Source organism: Peromyscus leucopus, chromosome 7, assembly GCF_004664715.2.
Source record: "Peromyscus leucopus breed LL Stock chromosome 7, UCI_PerLeu_2.1, whole genome shotgun sequence".
Taxonomy (NCBI): Eukaryota; Metazoa; Chordata; class Mammalia; order Rodentia; family Cricetidae; genus Peromyscus; species Peromyscus leucopus.
The window spans coordinates 71,890,920-71,910,934 of NC_051069.1; the positions used below are offsets into that span (position 1 = coordinate 71,890,920).

At 42.0% G+C, this 20,015-nt stretch overlaps 1 protein-coding gene across 1 annotated transcript; it reads left to right on the forward strand.

Moving 5' to 3' along the window:
* The first annotated feature begins 287 nt into the window (after positions 1-287).
* Positions 288-19,743, forward strand: Irak1bp1 (interleukin 1 receptor associated kinase 1 binding protein 1). Its single transcript, XM_028853672.2, has 4 exons — positions 288-886; positions 9,539-9,604; positions 18,983-19,113; positions 19,212-19,743. The coding sequence occupies exons 1-4, from the start codon at positions 575-577 to the stop codon at positions 19,477-19,479; spliced, it is 777 nt and encodes a 258-aa protein (XP_028709505.1). The 5' UTR covers positions 288-574; the 3' UTR covers positions 19,480-19,743.
* Positions 19,744-20,015: the final 272 nt, after the last annotated feature.

Consider the following 20,015-nt stretch of genomic DNA (forward strand, 5'->3'; position numbering starts at 1 on the left):
ACAGCAGCTGAAAAGAAAGAAAAATAATAATAACATTGTCCTGGAAAAACTAACCGGAAGAACCACACACAGGGTCCAAACTCTCTTTGGCAAAACGTGGTTTATCTCCAGAATCAAAACAAGTTAGTTGCGGGTAAAGACGGTGGGAGCCTGCCACCCTAGGAGGCCGACCTGCACCATAAAACCCAGGAAGACAGGGCTGCCGGGGAGGGGGGGGGGTCCACACACTCCGGAAACAGAGGCCACGTCCGCTTGATGCCCGAGGGGTGAAGGGGTGGAGCTGGGGGGGGGCAAGGCCACGTGGGAGGCCCGCGCTCAAGACCCGGAGGCCAGGGTTGCCTGCCCAGGCTCCCGCAGGCCATGAGAACGACGGTCAACGCGTACCGACCTAGTCGGCCTCCTCCTCGCCGTCGGCCCGTCTCCACTCGGCAGCTGCACCCCGGAACGCGGCGGCCCCGCCGCTCCCATCCCGGCGTCCCCTGCGCCCGCCGCGCTCGGAAGCGGCGCGCGGGGAGCCCGGCGTCAGTCCCCGCCTGCCCGCGGGCATTGCTATGGCAACGCAGCCGCCCCAGCTATGTCGCTGCAACCCGCCCCTCCGTCGCGGGTGTTCATGGAACTGGTTCCCTGGGCTAACCTGGGCCGGGAAAACAACTCGATCTCGGCCTTGGAGGCGCAGCCCGTCGGCAGCCGCCCCCACGTCGCCAAGGCCCACCCCGGAGCCCGCGAGGTCCACGTGAGCGGCTCGGCCGAGGTGTCCGCCAGCCCCGACCGGGCGCAAGTGGCCGTGCGGGTGAGCAGCACCAAGGAGGCGGCGGCCGAGGCCAAGAAGAGTGTGTGCCGTCGCCTGGACTACATCACGCAGAGCCTCCAGCAGCAGGGTCTGCAGGTGAGCCTCCCGGGGACGGGGACGGGGTGCAGAGCGGGTGACTCTGGAGCTTTGGGGATGCTTTTGTTACCCCAGTATTCATTCCCGGGCGCAATGGATGCTCGAGCCTGCCTTCTCGAGTCTAAATGAAAGCAGTTATTGGCCGCAGTGAACTTGAAATCCCCACATGCAGATTGGATAGTTTTTGTTTTTTTAATCTGGTCTCATTTGCTGCAGTGATTTTGTTTCTAAGCTTAGAGTGTTGAAATGTTTTCTTGAAAAGTTACATGTAAATGCTTGCCTAAGTAGAATGTTGGACCATAATCCCCTGTTGGGGGTTGTTTTTATTCTGCATGTTGAAATTGGCAGGTGAGGAGCTTGAACTGCTTGCTCCCGATCAAAGGTTCCTGTGGAGGGGATCTTCCGTGTAATTGCACATTTGGCGTCCATTTCCGGTTTATGGTGACCACCTACCCCAAATTTACCAACTTTTTTAGTTTTAACCTTTTTTTTAAAGTCAGTATATGTAGGTATCATAGGTGAAATGCTTTTTCTTCCTAGACCCGTTCATAAAACAAATCACTAAATAGATAGTACCTTAAGCCCTCTTTAAGGAATGGGGCAAAAACGGAAATAGCGTTACTTACTCCACACTGAAACTCTGTTATGCATGTTTTAATATCCCCATTTTCCAGATTTAGAGAGATAAAATAATGCTCTGAACTTTATGCTTGATCTTAGCCAAAAGGCCGAGAAGCGATAATGCTCTGAACTTTAAAGAACGATATTTGAAATCCTATTCCTGAAACCACAATCGAGGTTGCTTTCAACTTTGCCGCACTTCAGATACTTAGGATGAAAGAAACTTGGGAGCCACGGACAATCGTCTATCTCAGGGTTATCATTGTAGAAAACAGGGCCCTACCTGCAGGACCTGTGGTTTTCTGGGGTAACTGATTTGTTCAGAGTGAAACACAATCTTGCTTCTGTACCAGAAATGTCTTACCTTCGAAAAACAGATCTTTATTTTTAAAAGAAAATAAAGTATTGCATTTTAAAAGAAAATTTGTATTGCATTCAAAACCAGAATAATTAATTGAAATGACGGGGGGGGGGGGGGGGGGGGGGGGGGGAATCTCCTGTAGTCCTGTTTGAATAATGTAGTTAGCATTTTATGTCGTTGACATAGAACATGATCTGAACCCATGTTTCTAACTCCTAATATGTAAAACAAAATAAATATAGTAATTACATTCAAAGTCATTGTTCCAGGCAAGGTACAGGAGGACTGTAATTTCCCAAACTGTCTTTGCTAATGGAGGAAAGCACTCATACAGACAGCTTGCTCAACAGATGGTATAAAAATCATTCATAGTGCTTCTCAGGGTAAATTATGTTCTTCACAAAGTCCTTATAATATTATACATTTTAAACTTTGAAATATTGGCTTGTAAATATACACTCCTCTGATTAAAGAGCCCCTCCCAATCTCAACACTTGCTTAAGGGATGGAACCTGACTTTCTCATTCGTATTTCCTGACTTCTCTTCCTTCCTAATCTAGATGAATTCTGCTTTGTTTTTAAAGAACCAGACCAAAATCACATTCTTGGCATTCAGCACTAATCCCTGTTATACAATACTCCACTTTTTACTTCAAATGAAGTGTGTCAGTCTATTATAATTCTTGATGTACTTATCTCTCAGAATGATTGCCATTTGAGTAATGCCCATATACATAATGCATGTCATGAAAAATGCTTTCAACTGAGTTAAAGAGAAAAGAATGAAACAATGCATAAGTTATTAGCCCTATTACTTGTAGATCATGAATTTATGAATTTGTAGGAAGATATAGCAGTCAGTTTTAGCATTGTTTTAATGGGAAAATGTTGTAACGTTCTAAATAATGTTTACTTAACTGAGAAACATTTATTAAGCATTCCCTAACACTGTTCAGATTTATGTGGCACTTAACCTAGTATGGTCTTACTTCAGGGGCTGCTATAATGAAGTATCCCCATCTGAGTAGTTCCTGGACAACAGAAATTTAGTGTTTGTAGCCCTGGAGGTTAGGAAGGCTAAGGCACCAACAGCTGTGGTTTGGTCTGATGAAGATTCAGTTCATGGTACATAGGTGGCGCCTTCTCCCTGTGTCCTTACGTGATAGAAGGGACAAGGCAACTCACTGGGGCCCCTTCTTAGTAAGGACACTAACTTAATAAGGACACTATTTCCATCCATGAGGCTCCACCCTCATCATCTAATCTCAAAAACCATTTTATACCCTCACAGTAGTGACTAGGTTTTAATATATGATTGGGGCACACAAGCATTGCAGATTAGAGTGAATAATTGTTTTCTATTTTAATATATAAATTTAGGCTGTGAACTCCAGTATTTATTTGCCTACTCGTAATTGTATTATTTTCAATAACTATACATGCCTCGGGCATGTTGGTAGGCAATAAGAGGTCAGATAATGGGGTGTGTGTGTGTGTGTGTGTGTGTGTGTGTGTGTGTGTGTGTGATATGAAGGGCAAAATTTAGAGACATTTGTTAATCTTTTTTCTCCAAACCTGGCTTATCAACAGCTTCCAAAGAACCAATCACACAAGTACATTTAGTTTTTTTCTTCCAAGAAAAGCTTTAAAAAGCAACTGTATCTGTTTCTTTTTAAAATGTATATATTAATTAAAACTATACATTATAAATATAATTATAATATGTATGAATGTGTATTAATATATGATTTCTATATTAATTTTATTGTTTTGTTATTTTTTCCCCTTTTATTAAACATAGATTCTTTACAGTTTCCTGTCCTCTACTCCTCCTGGTTCCTCCTACCTCCACTCCCTTTCTGTCTCTCACTAGAAAAGAACAGGTGTCTAGGAGATGACAGCCAAACATAAATATAATTATAAGTAATATAAAAATAAAGTATAGTAAGATAAAACAAAAACATCATATCAAAGTTGGACAAAACAAGCAAACAGACAAATAAAAGAATCCCAAGAGAAGGCACAAGAATCCGAGACCCACTCGTTCACACATTGGGGATCCCATAAAAACACTAAGCTAAAAGCTCTAGTATATATGCATGGGACCTGATACAGACCCGTGCAGGCCCTGCGATTGCTGCTTCAGTCTCTGAGTTCATATGAGCTTTGTTCTGGTGTCCTCTAACCCCCTCTTACCCCCCACTACTGCTGCTTCCTCCTCTTCCCTAGGGTTCCAAGCTCTGAGAGGAAGGATTTGATGGAGACAGAGAGATAATAAATCCTGAACCCTCTGCTGCTGGAGTCCTATGATCAGAATAGAATAGCATGATTCGTGCCGCCATGAAAGTATGTGGATAGTACATTGAAGAGATAACATGGATTTTACCTTAAGACTTCCAGAAGGGCTTCATAAAGGAAGTGACACTGTGTTAAAATGTTAAGCACTAGCCAAAAGGAAATCATTCCAGTCCCACATCAGAATGCAGCAGGCATATATGTTAACAGCACTCTGAGTAATTCAGTATGGCTGGAACACAGAGGACACTGGGCAACCTGGGAGAGAATTAAGAGATAAGACAAAAGGAGAGAACTGGAGGCCGGATGTAGACTTGTGTGACTGTACAGCTTTACTTTTTCTCACCGGTGCTACTCTACCTGACAGAAGCAACTTGAAAGAGGAAGAATTTATTTTGGTTCACAGTTTCAGAGGGTCTCGCTGTGGTGGCAGGGGAGCCGTGGTGGCAGGGAAGGCTGAGTCTGTGGCGTCAAGAGCTAGTCCCATGGCCCGGAGCAGGAAGCAGAAAGAAAGGGACCAGAAGCAGGGCCAAGTATAACTCTGTGAGTGTGTGCGCACACTCGCATGCACACATACAGGCACGTGCACATCGTCCTGTAACACACTCCACCTTATTCCCACCTCTAGTGGCCTACTTTGCTAGCCAGGCTCCACAGGCTTCAAAATAGCACCACAAGCTTGGAAACAAGTGCTCAAAATACAAGCCTGAGAAGTTACTTTAGATTCTAACATGAGTGTCCTACTGAAGTGTCTCAATAGTCTTATAATTACGACAGCTACCTACTGTTGACAGATCGTATACAATGCTGTCTCACTTAATATTCCTACCCTATGACGTACTAACATTGCTGCTTTATGGAAGAGAATTCTCAGGACCAGAGTGACTACTGGCAGTTAGCTTGCCCACAGCTAAGAAATGACAAGTTTAGATGCCAGCCAAGACCTTTGACCCACGCTTTTAACTGTTACAGGATGTTATTACTTTATTCTCTTGGCAGTGGATGATGGAGGTGTCAGGGAGGGGACATAGCAGGTGATGTTAATAATCTCCTTTTATATGTTTGCTGGCCCAACACCTGTCTGCCATTATATGTGAATTAATTGCCTGGCCAGGCTCTGAAACTTCCTGCAAATGGGGTCCTGCATTAATACCAGGAAATGATATTTCCCTGCCCCCCCCCAACAGTCTTCAAGTTAAGGTAATAAAGAACTGAGCTGAGTGACAGGAGTGGACAGGAGACCCCCAGCTTCTTCACGTTGAGTGGAGTAACTGAGAGTTTCTGACCCAGCTGCAGTTTCTCCGCAGGGTCAATTTGAGTCCCCGATGGGAATTTGCTTGCTTCACAACCCAAACTCTTTTGGTTCCCTTCTGTCTTGCTCCCCCAACCCCCCTTTTTTTTTTTTTCCTTTGGAATTACCTTCAAAATGAACTAATCCAAACCTTGTTTCCAAATCTGCTTCTGGCCATACCCAAATTAACATAGGGAATAGTAGGAATAGTTTGGCATGTTCATTTGCTATTGTTTTTCATGATTAGAAAACACATGCTACATATTTCCACATGTGTATGTGTTTGTATGTATGAAGAAGGCTTATGAAAAACTTAGGAAGATTAGTTTCTACCTTCTCCACTTGGCACAGTAGCCATTATTTTCTTCTGTAACTTTTCAAATTCATTAAGTCCAAAGAAGTGATATTTTCCATTTTAACAATGGAAGTTAAGCTTTTCCGTATAAATTTTTAGTTCATAATATTTTGCCCATTTTTCCTTTATCTTTTCTGCATTTTAAGATTACCAATAACTTATGACTGTCATATATTGCAAAAACAAGTCTGCATCTTGGTTATATAACTTACATAGTTTTAAACTTTCAAAGTTTTGATAGTTTATTTAGCCAAATTCATTAATCTTTTTTGTATGTTTTCTATCTTTAATGTACTATTTATTCAGTCCATGATTGTAAGGCAATATGGCTATTAAATGGCACATCCTGGAATCTTCAGAGATCCTAAAGAGTCCATAAATACTCTATTCTTGGAGTTTATTTTGGTAAATAACAAGTTTCATTTTCTTTTAACTAGGTGAGTAGCTGTGCCTGATAATCCTTATTAGTCAGCCTTAACTTTGCAAAATGATCTCCACGTACCTTTAAAAATGAAAACCTCAGGTTGTTTCGTGGCTAATCAGGATTTATGTGGTTAAGTCCCCTCACTTTCCCGGTATCTTCCTGTGTGACTCAAAATGTTGCATCCATCCTGAGCCTTACATTACATGATGATAAGTCACCTTAAGAGATAGCCACAGTTAGTTATTGTAACCACATTAGAAAGAAAAGCCTGTGGGCTGGAGACGTGGTTCAGTGGTTAAGAGCACTTTGCTTTTCGTTAGGCCACTTTTTTTAAGTTGCTCTTTGCCAAGGGTCTTTGTTCGATTCCTAGTACACACATGGCAGCTGACAGCCCTGTAACTCCAGTTTCAGGAGATCTGATGACCTCTTCTAAACTCTGTGGGCACCAAGCACACACATTGTGCACAGATATGTATGTGAGCAAAACACTTGTACACAGACATGAATCCAGAAGGAAAGCCTGAATGGACAGCCTAAGCTTCTGTTTGTGGCGAGAGACATGCTACAGACAAATTAACTTACATTTTGATACCCGCATGTCTGTGGTAAGCAAATGTGGGGATCCAAAATGGTGGTGGTCTCTCCAGGTTCACTTGAATCACATAGTTGCTGCTGAGTAGGATTCCATACTGCCTACTGTTTTGAAATATTCCAAGTCATTGGTTTTGGTTTTGTTTTGTTTTGTTTTGTTTGTTTTTTTGCATTCTTAAGGTATTTTGACCCAGATCTAGAGTAAAACATCGAGTCATTATGGTACTCCTATATTATCCACACTGTTTAAATTATTACATCTTTGTAAAAACTTTGAGGCCATGTTCTCTCCTCATTACTATGTACTGGAAAAGACTTCCTGCCTGCAAGGGAACAGGGCATGTTAAATGAGAACATGGAGATGGGATCTATAGTTCTAGATGGTAGAAATGTCTACAGAACAAGTAGAACTTCCCTTTATATTTGCTATTGAGCATATATATTTCAGGATAATTGCTTATTTTACAATATTGTGTCATAGTAAGTTTATTCAAATTTTTTTCTGTATAGTTGTATGGTTTGCACTTTTTAAGTTTATTCTTATATAGCTTTTTTATGGCTATTGAGCCTATTACCTTTTTCATAGTATTTAAAATAGCTATTCCTGTGTTGACCATTTTGTTTTAAAAGTCTGCCTTTTGTTGGGCGGTGGTGGCACACACCTTTAATCCCAGCACTAGGGAGGAAGAGCAAGGCGGATCTCTGAGTTCGAGACCAGCTTGGTCTACAGAGTGAGATCCAGGACAAGCACCAAAAACTACACAGAGAAACCCTGTCTCAAAAAACAAATTAAAACAAGAGTCTGCCTTTTGTATGAGTGTAGAAACAAAATTGTAACATAGTAAGGAGCCTCATGAGGTGGGCTGGCATGGTAGATTGTCAGCATAGCACTGCTGACATTTTGAGCTAGTTCCCTTGTGTTGAATTAACCTGTGTGTTGTAGGATGTTTAGCAATATTCCTGGCCTCTAACCTACAGTGTAGCCAAAATGTAGTCATTTAGGTGCATATTGGTCAGTAAAAAGCCAGACCAAGAAGACAAATGTTTGATTATTCCATTCCTACGACATTCAGAAAAGACAAACCTGTGGAGGTGACTAAGTGGTTGACCGTAAAGCGGCTGCACAGGAGAGCCTTTAGTGTGGAAGACCAGTTCTTCACTATGTGGAGTGGTTGATACATCGCCTTATGCATCTGTCAGAACCCAAAGAGCCACAAGTCTCGGAGTAAATAGTAACATTTGCAAGCTAGGGGAGGAAAGGTATCAAACAGCCTGTAAGACATTAGTCCCAGGACAGAATTGAGACTGATAAATGAACCCAGTTCTGTTATAAACAAAGAACACAGCTGTATTAAAGGAAGTGGGGAAGGGCATGTCCTAAGTAACTAGGAAATAGTGTTTTAACTGGAAACTGTAAGGGTAAAGATAAAGGTACAGAAGCCCCGTGCTCTGATGGATAGGTCTGTTTTCCAAGGTATACTAGTTCTGAAACCACTGTGCATGTGTACTGGTATTGAGCAAATCTTCCTTCTCACTGGTGAAGGAGGAGAATGGAAACAGTTAGAATGAACACTGATTCTGACCTAGGACTGTAAGCATCAAGAGGTGCTATGCTCTGCACGGCTCCAGGGATTCACCTGAGGCAGAAAGGAATGAAGAAATGGCATACACATGGACGCAGACAGACTGCTCTCCACTAGAGAAGCTGCAGCACCCCGGAAGCTCAGCGTGTTTATTGTAGGCAGTAGAATGGGGAGGTGGGGTTGTTGTATATAGCTGGATAAGGAGGCAGGAACAGTCTCTAGGGTGTAAGAGGTGTGTGTGTGTGTGTGTGTGTGTGTGTGTGTGTGTGTGTGTGTTGAAAGTAAAGTGGCCATTTTCTGCACACACTGTTAGTATTTTGACTGGAAGAAGGCTTTGTCGCCCCATGGGGCTGAGGCATTGGGGCCCTTACATGGATTTCCCCATGTCAAGCAATACTCATTCACTCAGGACTTACTTTCCTAGATTGTAGAAACTCAACATTTAGCTTCCTTCCATATCTGTGGGAAGATTCAGGGACAATCATGGTCATGTAAGTATATGTGTTGGTTGTGGGCTCTCTCTCTCTCTCTCTCTCTCTCTCTCTCTCTCTCTCTCTCTCTCTCTCTCTGTGTGTGTGTGTGTGTGTGTGTGTGTGTGTGTGTGTGTGTGTGTGTGTCTTTCCCCTCTGGCTCATAGTTTGAGAAGTCATTGTGGCAGGGAAGGCATAGTGGAATTCTATACTGTAATATTATGGGATCTACTTCTGTCTTTTGTCTTCTCTATCCAAGAACTTTACATACAACTTGTTTTTAAATCATTCTTGCAACCATATGGTATGTCTATTGACCTGATTGTATACATGTGGAAGCAAAAGCTCAAAAAATACTGAGTAACTTACCCAAAGGTACATGATAGGTACTTTGTCAAATCAGTCCATACCTTCTATACAAGTGAAGTAAGTAACTAAAACCTGAAGTGAAAATGGATCAAATTTTTGAACAAGTATTTGTAGGCTTCGGATTGATTTTATGGCAGTTTTAAGGAAGTTTGAAACATCAAGGCAGGCAGCTCATCTTTTGTATACTGTGTGTCTTCCTATTTCAAACTCAGGTTTCTTAATTGTCGGGCAGAAACTACTGAATTCAATAGGCAAAGGTTTAGTAACTTAACTATGGTACTTTCTGTTTCAGGCAGAAAATGTCTCCGTCACAAAGGATATTAGAAGAGTAGAAAATGCTTATCACATGGAAGCCGAGGTACGCACTGAGTGATGGAAAGCACCTGGACCGTGGGGCAGCTGCAATTTAGTTGTAGTCTTCCGCTGAAACTTACCAGAGAGATGAGTCTTATGGTGATGATCAAAAACGCTTTTTCTCAAACTCGTTCTAAGAATATGTGTCTGGTGATGCATTAAAACAAATTTAATGAGATCTACTTAAGAGAAATGATGTCAAATGAAATAGAAACAGCAATAGGGAAAAGGCAGCTAAGTACTGCAGACTTTCGGAAGTATTATTGGCTGGTGAGCAGAAGTCACTACAGAAAAGAAATCTTCCTTAGATTAAAAATTACATGAAAAAGCTGTAAAGCTTGAGACACTTTTAAAACATTCTTTTGTTTCTCAACACAATTCCATGGTCACTGTGATAAAAAGCATTTAAATTTTAAATCATGCCGTCTTTATCCACATAAGCAGCACACTGTTTTCAGAATGTTCAATCCTTGCTGACTGAGGTCCAGCATGCTGTGCTTCTCACTCTGAGGGCGGGCGGTCAGGATTTATATCATAGTATGTCTAGTAGTGTAAAACAGCTGTTTCTGACTTTCATGTTTTCACGAGACACTTAGTCCAGCTGCCACCTTGTCACAGGAAACAAAGAGGACCTAGTTAGAATAGAGTCTTGTCTACCAGAGAGACTCTTCCTCTCTAGAGATAGAAAACCTCCAGAAGCACCGGGTGCTCTCCTGTCAGTCAGTGTGATGGTGCTTCCTAGCACTAAGATTAAGGTTAGATCACTGGGGCTCCTACTTCTCAGAGGGGAAGTGTAAGATCAGAGTGTCAGGACAGAATGGACATTGGAAAGGTGACTCCTTGTCCCTTGGGATAGGAATTTCAACAATAAACAGTCATCTTTATTAGCTTTGCGATGGCTCATCTAAAATTTAACTATCTCCAGGAAATTTACAATTATTCTTTGTGGCTTTAGGCATTCATTTGACATAGATTATTTTGACAGAATGAAGAGTAGTCAGGCAGGATTCTAAATTATAGAGGTTTGATGTTAGTGGGATAGTAGATCCCTCTGAGGGTTTTACCCATTAGGAATTCAGGTTGTAATGAATATAGGAGCAGGCAATCCTAGTTAGGAGGGCAGAGACTTTGTTGCTCTTTATTTTTATGTAGCCCACACTAGCCTCAAGTTTAGGCTCTTCCTATGTCAGCTTTCTGAGTGCTGGGATTACAGTCCAGCCCATCACTCCTAGTTATACTTAGGTTTATTATTATAAAGGCTCACAAAGAGCTCAGGGGAAGAGATTGTTCTAAAACTGAACAAGGGATGGAAAACTGGAGGGGTTTTCAGATCACTGAGTTGTTCTACGGCTAAAGTTACCAGTTCAGCAAGAGTCCTTGACTGCAAGAATTGGGCTAAACTCTGCTCTTCCTTCTGCTGTACCTGCCTTTTTGGTGTTCAATATTCTGATTTCTTAAGAAAGCACTTATATATATAGAAACACTATACTGTACATTCCAGTACATGGTTGCCATTAGATCATCACTAATTGTCAGTGGAGACCATGTCAATACATGCTTAGTCCATTTCTAATATTATACAAAGCTTCAGAATACTAAAGATGATAGAACTACTATGGTTTTAGTAGGACAATAGCTTACAGGTTGTGGTCCAGCTAGTCTCCCAATGGAAAGGCCAACAATCTGGTAGTTGCTCAGTCCACAAGGCTGGGTGTCTCCACTGGTCTTCAGTTTACATTAGAATCCTAGAGAAGGAGGTTCTAAATGCTGGTGAAGGAACAGACTCACCAGCGAGGGTGAGGGCAAGCAGACAAAGAGCAAAAGCTTCTTTCATCCTGTCCAGCTGCTTGGCTTTTTAGCTGATTCCAGATGGAGTCCGGTTGACAACCAAGATTAGCCAACCCAAGAAGAAACCAGTAAAAATAGAAGTATTTGACTAATACTATCAGCCAGCCTGACCTGCTTGACATTTATAGATGACTTAGTCCCCAAACCATGCACCCATGCCTTCATCTGAAGCATTTTCCGAGACAGATTATGTTCTGGGCCAGTAGCCTTAAGCACAGTTGAAACATGCACAGTATATTCTCCAGCCATAGAGGAATTATGTTAGAAACCAATAAAAGTTCTCTGCAAGAGCCTGCAAATATTTGGAATTTCAGTACCAAGCTTTTCAGTAACACATGTATTAAAGAAGAAATTGAAAGGAAACTAAAAAGTGTATAAGTAAGTTTAAAAAAGACATCATTCCAACTGTGTAGACCTTTCCAGAAACTGAAAAAGGCATAATACTTTCCAGCTCATTCTTTGGAGTCAGAAGATAGTAAAACTTGGTGTGCGTGGAGTGTGGGGCAAATATCAGAAAGAAAACTATGTATCAGTATCAGTCAGATGTTTTAAATTATAAACAAAGTTTTAGCAAATCCAATTCAGTTATATCTATACACATAAGAGTGGTTCATTTTAATTGTCAATTTGATGTAATCTAGAATCACTTGAGATTCTCAATGAGGGATTGTCCAGATCAGGCTGGCCTGTGCACATCTGTGGAGGATTGTCTTGATTATGTTAATGATGTGGAAGACCCAGCCCACCATGAGCGAGCGGTCCCAGTCTCTGTATTTGGGTTCTGGACTCTGAAAATGGAGAAAGTGAGCTGAGTGGTCGGTCAACATACAGACGTTCATTCGCTCTGCTCTTGACTGGATGTCTCTGGCCCCCTCATGCTCCTGTGTTGGCTTCCCTCAGTGCTGGATTGTAAGCTGGAATTTTAAAACAAATAAACCTTTTCCCTCTTCAAGTTGCTTTGGTCAGGGTTTTATTACAGCAACGGGATACTAGGCCTCAGATACATAAACAAGACAGTCCATAATAGCCAAGTAAGATTTATCCCAAGCATAAAAGGTTGGTTTAACATTTGAAAAAAATTGATCATTTTGAGTCGCCATATTAAAAAACCAAAAGAGAAAAATGACAGGTTCATTCTGGTAGATGCAGAAAAGGCATTTAATAAAATGCCATCATCAATTCTCAACAAAATTCTTAATAAAATTTAATAAAAAATAACAACAAAAATTCTCTGCAAGCCCAGTATAGTGGCATATAACTTTAATCTCAGTACTAGGGAGACAGAGGCAGGCTGAGCTCTGTGAGTTTTGGGCCAGCCTGGCCTACGTAGTGAGACCCTGTCTCACTGTATCAAAATTAATTAATCAATTTGATAAGGAGCATCTATTTAAAAAACTGCAGGTAACGTTATGCCTTTATAATGAAATACTGAATACTTTGTGCTTAAGATCAGGTACCATATAAAGATGATGGCTACTCTTATGGCTTCTTTTTAACATTATACTTGAAATTCTAGTCAGTGTAGTTTGGGGAGGGGACAGACAAGGATAAAAATATCCAAACTGAGAAGGAAGAAATAAAACACTTCATTTAGGAGCAACACTACCATCTATCTAGAAAATCTTGTGGAAAAAAATCTACTGGAAGTAATAAACATAAATTTTAAATGTCAAGGGATACAGCTGATAAAATATGCTAAAAACCATAAAACATTTCTGAGAGAAAGAACTAAGTAAGTGGAGAAATGTATCTTGTTTGTGATTTGGAAGACCCAACATTATTGATTCTTGTTCTCCCTAAAGAGAGTTATACATAGATTTATTACAATCCTATTCCAACTCCTAGCTAGCTTTTAAAAATAGAAATTGGCAAACTGAGTCAAAAATACATTCAAAAATGCAGAGTATCTCCAACCACTTTGAAAAAGCATCTTTAGTTATAATAGCCTCAAACTAGAAACGAATGTTTCAGACAAACTGTGGTTTTATCCACATAACAGAACTCCACATAGAGTAAAACAGTTATACAGGAAATGGCTGGAACTGCACGTTCAATGCGCCAAGTTAAAGGAGTCTCCAAAGATGGCATATTCCTGGAAGAGGCAGGTCTGTCAGTCAGGCACAGGTTGGTTAACTGCCAAGGGCCTGGGAGTTGAGGAGCAACCAGTAATAAAATTAAAGGAGATTTGTGAAGTAATGGGACAGATCTAATTATTTAGAAGAAGGAGGAGGGTTCATGGCCCAGGGGAAGACTTGGAACAGCTCACCTCCAAGGACCTCTAAAGCCCAGGAGCCAGCTCCACAGCTTACTGGAGAGTCTTCAGTCTGACTGGAACAAGCTGGGGGTCTCCACGGTTGCCAAAAGGCCAGCGGGAAGCCCATCACCAGGCAGATTGTGACCATCCTGGGGAAGACACGTCACCCTGAGAACTTCCTCTGCATCTACAGCCAATAAGAGCTCAGATCCTGGAACTTCTCTGAGGCGCTGACACTTCTGTTCCCCGTATGGAAGTGTTCATAAGAAAAGGGAGAAGCCTGCTGCTGGACACATTATTCTGACAGTTTGCACCCAAGTGTGGTGGCTGTGTTGGAGCCATCCTGGACAACTACATCCCTCTCTGTGGCACCCTGAGTGCATGTGTGCTGGGAGTATTTCGTGCTTTTTGTCAGCAGCTTCTTTGAGCAAATGGGCAGCAGTACTTGGAGGCCTACTGCCATGGGCAGCGGGATTTTGTTCTCCTGTTATCAGCTGCTGCAGCAAGAGCAGGACCGAGAAGTTCCACCCCAAACAATTGAAGTCAGTGCCTTCTGCCTCAAGCTCCTCAACAAAGGCCTCTTCCAAGAATCAAACAGCAGCCTCACTGCCAGAGCTTCCTCAAGCTCTTCTACATTGACCTCCTTCATCTGCCTCTTTCCCCAACTGCTGCTGGGACCCAGAGACCCAGGGGTGATGGGGCACATCCAACAGAAACTAGAACCTTGCCATCATCAAGTGCTGGCACAAGACAGGACCAGGATGTTGGGATCTTGCCAGGTTCAGTTCTCTAGAACCTGAGGGGCCTCCTTTCCTGTTCTGTGGCTATCTCTCCCAGGCTTCCTGCTTTTTTTTTCCCAGAGAAGAAAACTGGGACCTAATTGGCTCCATGTGCATCCCTACAAATGGCCTGGCCAGACCAGGCTAAGTCAGCACACCACACTGAGGCCTCTCACACTCAAATTTAACCAGTGGAGTCAGCGTGGGAGAACAGACAGGATCAGCAGAAGCCCCCTCCCACTCCCCCCCACTTCCCCCTAACCCCCTGTGTTTCTCCCAAACATATGACCTTGAGACTACTGGGGACACTTGGCCCCCTCATAAACCCCTCCATCCAAGGATGGATGTGCCCACAGGCCACTGAAGGTCTTTGGGTTTCCACTTTACCATCTCCCAGGATTTGAATGACTGCCTTACTTCCTCATTGCCCCTTTTATACATGCCTCAGGTTTACTGAAAAGGGACTCTCCAGCAATAATGTTTCATAGTCATTTTCTCCATCTCTGGGGATGTTGTGAGGTGGGGAATGTTGCCCCTTGCCTCAACACTACACATGTCTCAGCACTACCAAATTTATAGATTAATTTATTGAGGTTTTAATTTAGATTGCTCAAGTTGATTTTACTTCTCTATGCAGGTGATTTTGAAGACATTTTAAAGATAGCCCCTTTTGGTTCTTGTATTCTTGCGGCGACCTTGGCTTTGCTATGGGGGGAGCAAATTGTTTTGTTTCTTCTGAGAACAAGCCAATTAAGTTTGGAAAAGCTCTTGACCTCTTTTGTAACTTCACAGCTCCCTGCCTGGGACTGTTTTTAAACAGCTATATTTTAAAACCTCTTCCTTACTGCTCAGGCCAAGAAGCTCTTAATTAAACCTGGCTTAAGGGGATTTGACCTTTTTGGACCTGGAATTCTGAATCTCATCTGCCCTGCCTGTGGGGGCCCACAGAGGCTCTCTAGTGAGACCTTACTCAGGATCAGAGAACCTGGGCTTGCTTTACCCAGTAGGGATGCATAATGGGATGATTTGGCTACAGGTGTGGTTACCAGGTGTTTTGAAGGGTCTACAATTGGCTGTGCATTGTGCTTTGATCTTGAAAGGGGAGGTCTTTTGTCTCACCCCTTGGCATTGTATAAAAAGCCCTTTGGAATAAAACTTGAGGTGAGCCGGGTGGTGGTGGCGCACGCCTTTAATCCCAGCACTCGGGAGGCAGAGCCAGGCGGATCTCTGTGAGTTCAAGGCCAGCCTGGGCTACCAAGTGAGCTCCAGGAAAGGCGCAAAGCTACACAGAGAAACCCTGTCTCGGGAAAAAAAAAAAAAAAAAAAACTTGAGGCGACTGGGTATTGACCCAGGGCCCTCCCGAAGCTATCCTGTGTCGCTGTCTTTCCTGTCGTCTAGTATGTATTTCTATAATACTTCCTCATTCATCTCTCCTCCCCACGTGAACCCTTCTGCGGGTTGGACTGATACCTGCCCAAGGAAGGCAAAGGGGAAAGTACATATTGTGGGGCCAGTTCCTGTCTGAGTAAGCCATCGGGAAGCCTGGGTTCCCCCATGAACCTGTTGGCAACAAAGAAAACCCACAGAACACATATAGCCCCTTAATGCTTCTCTGAGGCTCACCCTTCTGCCTTCTCATGAGAACTGATGTCTGATTTTGACCCAGAAGACCATAAATGTCTCTGGTCTTGATTCCATTGGGTACATCACTTCCTCAAACTTCCTGGAGACTGGGCAAAGGTGGTTCCCTTTTCACAGGTGAGATTCATGCTAGGAGCATCTGAAAAGAAGGCCCCAAGTTTATGCAGGGGAGGAGTCTAGTAGGGTTTGAGGTGAAGGACAAGATCTTATCAGAGCAACAGGAAGCTGCATAGTTCTGTAGTAGGCTTTTTTGGACCACCAGCCCAAAATCATGACACAGAGACTTATTAATTATGAAAGCTTGGCCATAGCTTAGGCTTGTTCCTAACTAGCTCTTATAACTTAAATTAACCCATTTCTATTAATCTACATGCTGCCGCATGGCTCGTGGCTTCTACCTCTCCTCCTGCATGTCCTGCTTGCTCTGCATCCGTCTGGCTCCTCTGCCTTTCTTCTTCCCCAAGACCTCTCTGTCCTCAGAAGTCCCACCTAACCTCTTCCTGCCTAGATACTGGCCATTCAGCTCTTTATTAAACCAATCACAGTGACACATCTTCACAGTGTAAAGGAATATTTCACAACATTTCCCCCTTCTCTTGTCTAAATAAAAATGAAAGGTTTTTTAACTCTAACATAATAAAACTATAAATAACAGGGGCCACCTGTTTTCATTGGTGTCTGTTCCCCTTGCTCTGAAAACACACAAACTTTCAAAGGTAACATACATAATACACATATATATGTATATGTGTGTATATACATATATATATATATGTACATTAACACATGGACTGTGCATTGTACACAAGCCAGCCAAAGATGATTTTTATTTTTATGTTTGAACAGGTAAAATATGTGTCACCTATCTTGTAGTTTTACTAGGTTTATTTCTTTATGTCTGTAGCCAGGATTTTCAGAAGGTCTCCTCCATCACTCTTGATTCTCTTTAACCTTGAATGAATCCACAGCCTTTTATTTCCTGTGGAAACAAAGCATAACCTCTTCCCCAATGCAATACATTTTTTGGATTCCATCTTAAAGGTCCCTCCCCCCCAGTCTGGATCTATCTTCACAGAGCATCTGAGTGTTCTCTGAACATGTGAGACAAATCTTAAACCGTATGTCAGCTGCTGCTCAGCTCAGCTTAGTGCATGGTGCTGTTGGTTGGCTCCAGGCCACAGGCAGCGGCCAGTAGCCACATCTCTGTATGCTGCTGAGCCTACCTGAGAGACCACAGTCACCGGGAAGCTGCAGTTGACTCCATGTTCCAAATTTTTTTAACATTTCTCAGGCCTTATGTGGATGTATGTGGCCCCACGTTGGGTGCTCTCATGCTCATGGATGAAACAGGAACAGCCAGCCCTGGACACTGGAGTCCAGAAGGATCCATAGGCAGATGACCTAAACCATGCACCTAAACAGCCTCTAAACAGAGGCCCAGTGTAGCGAAGTTCCAGAAGAGTGTACTATCAGGGCCAGGCTGGCAGCCAGCTCAGATCTGGGGAGGTCAGCCTGGTCACTTCAAAGGTTTGATATTGATTGATTGGTTTTTGGAGCTGGAGAGATGGCTCAGTGATTAAGAACACTGGCTGCTCTTCCAGAAAACCTAGCTCAATTTCCAGCACCCACATAGCATCTAACAAACATCTGCGACTCCATTTCCAAAGTATCTAATGACCTCTTCTGGCTTCCATAGGCACAGCACACACATAATATACAACCACACCTGTAGACAAAACTCCCACACACATAAAATAAAAGTAAATCTTAAAAGAATGGCCTTTGAAAGAACATTGATAATATATTGAAGTGGAGATACGGACTCACTAAAAGGGAAAACTTCAGGCTTTGGAGTTTCCCAATCTTGCAATTTAAAGTGACCCGCTGAATCTTTATTCCTTTGTGTGTTGCTCTGACCAGTATTTACTAAAACCAGATGGAACACTACTCTTCCTTGGCTAACATTTATGATCAAACACTGCTGTCCATGCTGTATGAGGTCAGCTCCTCTTCATTTCCTCCTGCTCCTCTACAACCTGTGCATATTCATTTTAACAGCTTGAGATTTTGAAAGGCCCTCTAATAGAAAAGAGTTGGTCTTCCATTAAAAGCTGAAAATACTACAGCTTTCAAGTTTTGCTGAAATAAGACTGCTGCTCTATGTTTAAAGGTGGATACATAGGGAAATAGATTCACTTCTGTGTGTAGTAAGACCACTGGAAAGGGACACACACCTCAGTGGTATCAGTAAAGGGTGACATACTAACTACCAATCAGAATCTAATTGAATAAATTAGACTAAGAAGTCAGAATGGTATCAGGGTTAGAAATTAGCCAAATAATGAAGCTGAAAGGGAGAACCCTCCAATTTTCAGAAAAAGTAAAAATGAATTTTAAAATGTTTTTAAATATACAAGCTAACATCAGATCATTTTAAATTTCATAGTCACAAGTCTTTGGGTTTTTTTCTTATCTGGTGTATTTGTTATTTGTTACTATAAAAGAACCTTATAATCTGGCTTTACTCCTTTCCTCTCTCCCTCCCTCCCTCCCTCCCCCCCTCCCTCCATCCTCCCTCCCTCCCTCCCTCCCCCTCCCTCCATCCCTCCCCCCCTCCCTTCCTACCTGTTTATCTGTTTGAGACAGGGACTTGCTGTGTAGCCCTGTCTGACCTGAAACTTGCTTTGTAGACCAGGCTGGTCTTGAACTCACAGATCTACTTGACTCTGTCCCCCAAGTGAGAGATTAAAGGTGTGCACTACCATACCAGCTTGGCTCTACTTTTTATACTCAGATTTAGACCAAGTTTTAAAACTACATGAGGCATGACAATAACTTCAAGTATCATTTCACTTACAGGTCTGCATTACATTTACTGAATTTGGGAAAATGCAAAATATTTGTAACTTTCTGGTTGAAAAGCTAGACAGCTCTGTTGTCATCAACCCACCTGAGTTCTATCACACTCCAGGTTCTGTTGAGAATCTACGGTAAGTTGAACACATCTTTTTATTATTCATCCTAAATAAAACTATTGAGTGTGGCGGTTCCTTTAATGCCATATTAATCTTTACTTTCAATCCCTAAGGCGGCAAGCCTGTCTTGTTGCTGTTGAGAATGCATGGCGCAAAGCTCAAGAAGTCTGTGACCTTGTTGGCCAAACTCTGGGAAAACCTTTACTAATCAAAGAAGAAGAAACAAAAGAATGGGAAGGCCAGATTGATGACCAGTTATCCAGACTCCCAGGCTCATTAACTGTACAACAGAAAATCAAAAGTGCAACAATACACGCAGCCTCAAAAGTGTTTATTACTTTTGAGGTAAAAGGGAAAGAGAAGAAAAAAAAGCATCTTTAAAATCCAGCTAAAGCATACTGTATTTGTATTTCCAAATCTGTTTTTATATATTTTATAATGCTTATTTCTGTCCTGAACATACATGTTGTAGGGTATACTGATTCTCTATAAAATCTGCCGCTTTTTGAACATAATCCACAGAATGCTTATGTTCACTCTCTAGTTTCCAAAACACTCTGAGAAACACTATGGGAAATAAATGTATTAAAACACACTTTTGTATACTGACAATTTATATATTTAAAATAAAATGAACAAAAACCAGCTGATGTTGAATTTTTGCTTCCAAGAATAGTTGTTATGTCTTGTGTTTATGTGTCCAGTTGTACAGAAATAGATAAAATCTGAGCTGCATATCAAGAAAAAAATTGTTTATGTTCCATAAAAAAAAGTTTCTATTTCATCAGTCTATATCTTTTTTTAAAAAATTTTCTAGAATATATTTTGATTATATTCTTTACCCTCCCCCAACTCCTCCTAGATCCTAACCCCAACATCCACCCTACTTTTATATTCTTTCTCTTAAAAAAAAAAAA